General features: G+C 43.2%; 1 protein-coding gene across 1 annotated transcript in view; it reads left to right on the forward strand.

Moving 5' to 3' along the window:
• qsox1 (quiescin Q6 sulfhydryl oxidase 1) overlaps positions 1-3,545 on the forward strand; it is a 27,929-nt gene extending 24,384 nt beyond the window's left edge. Inside the window, exons 12-13 of the mRNA XM_017031296.2 lie at positions 1,873-2,034; positions 2,228-3,545. Of these exons, the coding sequence (XP_016886785.1) occupies positions 1,873-2,034; positions 2,228-3,003 (938 nt within the window). The 3' untranslated portion in view covers positions 3,004-3,545. The remainder of the gene's footprint in view (positions 1-1,872; positions 2,035-2,227) is intronic.
• Positions 3,546-3,751: the final 206 nt, after the last annotated feature.

Consider the following 3,751-nt stretch of genomic DNA (forward strand, 5'->3'; position numbering starts at 1 on the left):
AGGATGTAAATTGACAGTGCTGTAAAGTGACAAACCTGCTGCTCTGCCCCTTTTTGCCTTTTCCTTTCACAAACACACACACACACACACACAAAGGCCCGTTGGTGACAACAGGCGATTTATTACCGAGCGCTGACCGGCGTTTTATTTTATTTATTTTTTTTGTCCCGTGGCGAGCGTTTATGCACGAGTGTGTGAGGTGAAAATATGAGTCCAAACACGGTGGGCACTTTGGTGACAATCTGTTCACGTCGGTGTTTGAAAGGGGACAGCAGCAGTAACAGCAGCAGTAACAGTAGTAACAGCAGCAGTAACAGCAGCAGTAACAGCAGCAGCAACAGTAACAGCAGCAGTAACAGCAGCAGTAACAGTAACAGCAGCAGTAACAGCAGCAGTAACAGCAGTAACAGCAGCAGTAACAGCAGCAGTAACAGTAACAGCAGCAGTAACAGCAGCAGCAGTAACAGCAGTAACAGCAGCAGTAACAGCAGTAACAGCAGCAGCAGTAACAGCAGCAGTAACAGCTGCAGTAACAGCAGCAGCAGTAACAGCAGTAACAGCAGCAGCAGTAACAGCAGTAACAGCAGTAACAGCAGTAACAGCAGCAGCAGTAACAGCAGTAACAGCAGTAACAGCAGTAACAGCAGCAGCAGTAACAGCAGCAGCAACAGTAACAGCAGCAGTAACAGCAGCAGTAACAGCTGCAGTAACAGCAGCAGCAGTAACAGCAGTAACAGCAGTAACAGTAACAGCAGCAGCAGCGTCAAATAAAACGGTGTTAAAATAGAAAGTTTCCAATTCATTAAAGCTCTGTGTCTGCCCTCTGAGGTTTCTGTCGCTCTCATGTTCAATTTGGAGATTGGACTTTCAAAGGACAAGACAGGTGGTCCAGAGCCCTGAGGTCTGCTGCGTGTGTGTACGTGTGTGTGTGTGTGTGTGTGTGTGTGTGTGTTTAAGGAAGGTGTCCACTTTGGCCACATCTATTATCTTACCCCTCTCCCACTGGGACATCCCAGAAGCCCATTGATCATTATTAGACCCTGTCATACACTGACACGCCCACACACACACACACACACATACACACACACACACACACTCAAAATATCAATTCCCAGATTACATGCACAAAAACAGAACAATGATTTACATATACACACTCAGAGCCATACATACACATATGCATATGGGCACTTACTTTTTACGAGCGCTGTGACAAGATCAAATGGGTTCAGCACAGATTGCATCCAGTCCTCGGAGCACTCACATCCTCAAGTCAACAAAATGACACGAAGAATGGAAACGACAACAGATGAAAAAGCTGGATCTGAGCTTTCAGCTGCAACGAGATTAAATACAAATATTTATTACCGTTTGTATTTAGTTTCATTTGTTTGCGTCGTACGTCACATGTAGAGCAAACAGAAGAAAGGCAGTTCTTTAGTTAGAGTTAGTTTAATCTTTAATATTGGTATAAATATATAACTGGTTGTTTTTAATCTGCTCTAATCTATTAGGTATTTTTTGTTAGTTCCTGGACGAATGTCATTTTTGGATCTGAATCTTTTTCTTTTCACAACAAAACGTTGTTATGTGATCAGAAAGGCTTTTCTGAATGTCTTTGTTAAAATAACATTTATATAGTTTTTTTCATCATTTTTTTCAGTCTTGTCTCCCCGGCTCCTGAGTTTCTAAATCATCATTTACACAGCAGATTATTTGAACAGCAGATTATTTGATCTACGTCTCCCTTTGTAAACACACCTTTAGCTGTCACGTCTGCATAAATCTTTTCAAACTTTTGGTTAAAAGTGTTTTTAACTTTTGACTAATGACTCCACCCTCCCTCTGTGTCTGTATGAAATTCTCCAGGTGCTTTGAGTGAAGATCCAAACTTCCCAAAGATCCAGTGGCCGTCACCAGACATGTGTCCAGAGTGTCACAACGTGACAAAGCGTGGGGAACACAGGTGGAACAAAGACAAGGCCCTGCGTTTCCTCCTGTCCTACTTCTCATCCAACAGAATTCTACCAGGTAACACTTTCTGTCGCACTTTTCTAAAGGTTTACTGTCCCAAATCCCTGATATGGTTTGAATGACTGGACTAACTGTAATTTTAGTCTTCAGAGATTTAGCCCCATGTCCTTACTGAATCATATATGTGAGAGGGTTTAGAGTTCTATGACTGTAAAACACAACAATCAGTGTCTGTGCGTATTCATTTCAGATTATCTTGAAGATGAAACTCAGATCCTAGCAAAGCAGAGGGAAGAACACGCCAGCCGGCTGTTAGCTCTAGAAGCTGAGAAAAAAGCAGAGAGAAGAGTCAGGGAAGCCCCAGACTTGGAGATCCAACCACTGCCGTCAAATCCTACTGTACAGGAAGAAGAGGAGGAAGAGGAGGAGGAGGAAGGAGAGGAGCCACAGGATGAAGCAGTGGCAGAAGGAGAGGAGGAGGAAGGTGGAGAAGGAGCAGTAGCAGCACAAGAGTCAAACCCTTGGGACAAACCTGAAATGGCAGGAGGTGAAAGGTCTCAGAAGGTACGGAGAAAGCCCAGCATCGTGGGGATGAAGATTCGTAGGAACATGGAGGACCACATCGTAGACCTGGACCTGTTTGAGAACCAGCACTTCAAAGCCAAAGCGCTGCAGCTGGCCGCCTCCAGTCGCATCAAACGACGCAGCCTCCAGAGGAAGGTGGAGCCGGAACCCGGGCCCGTGTTTGGACTCGGCATGGAGCTGGACGGGGGGGTCGGGATGGTGGGCCTGCAGCCGGTGGATGCCGACTTCGACATGGATGTTGGGCAGCAGAGGAAGTGGCTGCAGAAGCGAGACCTGAGCCCCACAGGACACTGGATGTCAACGCTGAGCATCGGATTCTCCAGAGTGGACGTCAGCCTGTGTGTCCTCTTGTACTTCCTGTCCTGTATGTGTCTCCTCGGCATGTACACTTTCTTCCAACACCGCTTCAGGCTACGGCGCGTCAAATTCTCCATGTCCTGAGGGAAAAGAGTAAAAGCAAAGATCCAGCGCTGATCAGAATCAGAACAGTAATGAGAGAATGTTTCAGAGCAAACATCCAGAGGAGGGAAAGGGAAACATCGTCATTTAATCATTTAATCATCCTTCAAGGCATTGTCCAGAAAGTTCAGTGTCTTTGCACATAATCATCCAGCATTGTTGGTTTTTAGTTAATTTTATGTTGATTTTTGTTCATTTTAAAACAGTATTTACCACTTATAAGGTAAGAACGTGAACCTAAGTTAATTTGATTTTTTGTTCTAAACAAATGAATCTCATGTGTTGGCTTCTCTACTAAATCCCTGTGTATTCTAAAGAGAAATTCACTGGCTTATGATGTATATTTACCTGTAAATAATTTACAAATCAAATGAAACAGAAGGATTTATTCACACACTGTGTTTAATGATAACGTTTTTTCAACTAGATTTCTATTTTTTTGTGATTTCTGTCAGTAAAAGGGCTGAGCTTCTGATGCTATGTTACCTTTCTGTTTTGCCTGAATAAAATTATTTTAATAATGATTCCAAGTGTGTCTTAACATCTGACACCTGTCAGTCAAAAACACCTAAAAGCAACGATATGAAACGTGATCAGAGGCTCCTTCTATTGTTCAACCCAAGTGTTCTTTCAAAATTGTGGAAAAATGACAGTATGAAAGTAAAATGACAAAATGGTTCAAAACTCCACTAATTCAGAGATAAAGAAAATATTAAAAGTGAAATTAGTT

Source organism: Cynoglossus semilaevis, chromosome 2 (genome assembly GCF_000523025.1).
Source record: "Cynoglossus semilaevis isolate Cse_v1.0 chromosome 2, Cse_v1.0, whole genome shotgun sequence".
NCBI classification, from domain to species: Eukaryota; Metazoa; Chordata; class Actinopteri; order Pleuronectiformes; family Cynoglossidae; genus Cynoglossus; species Cynoglossus semilaevis.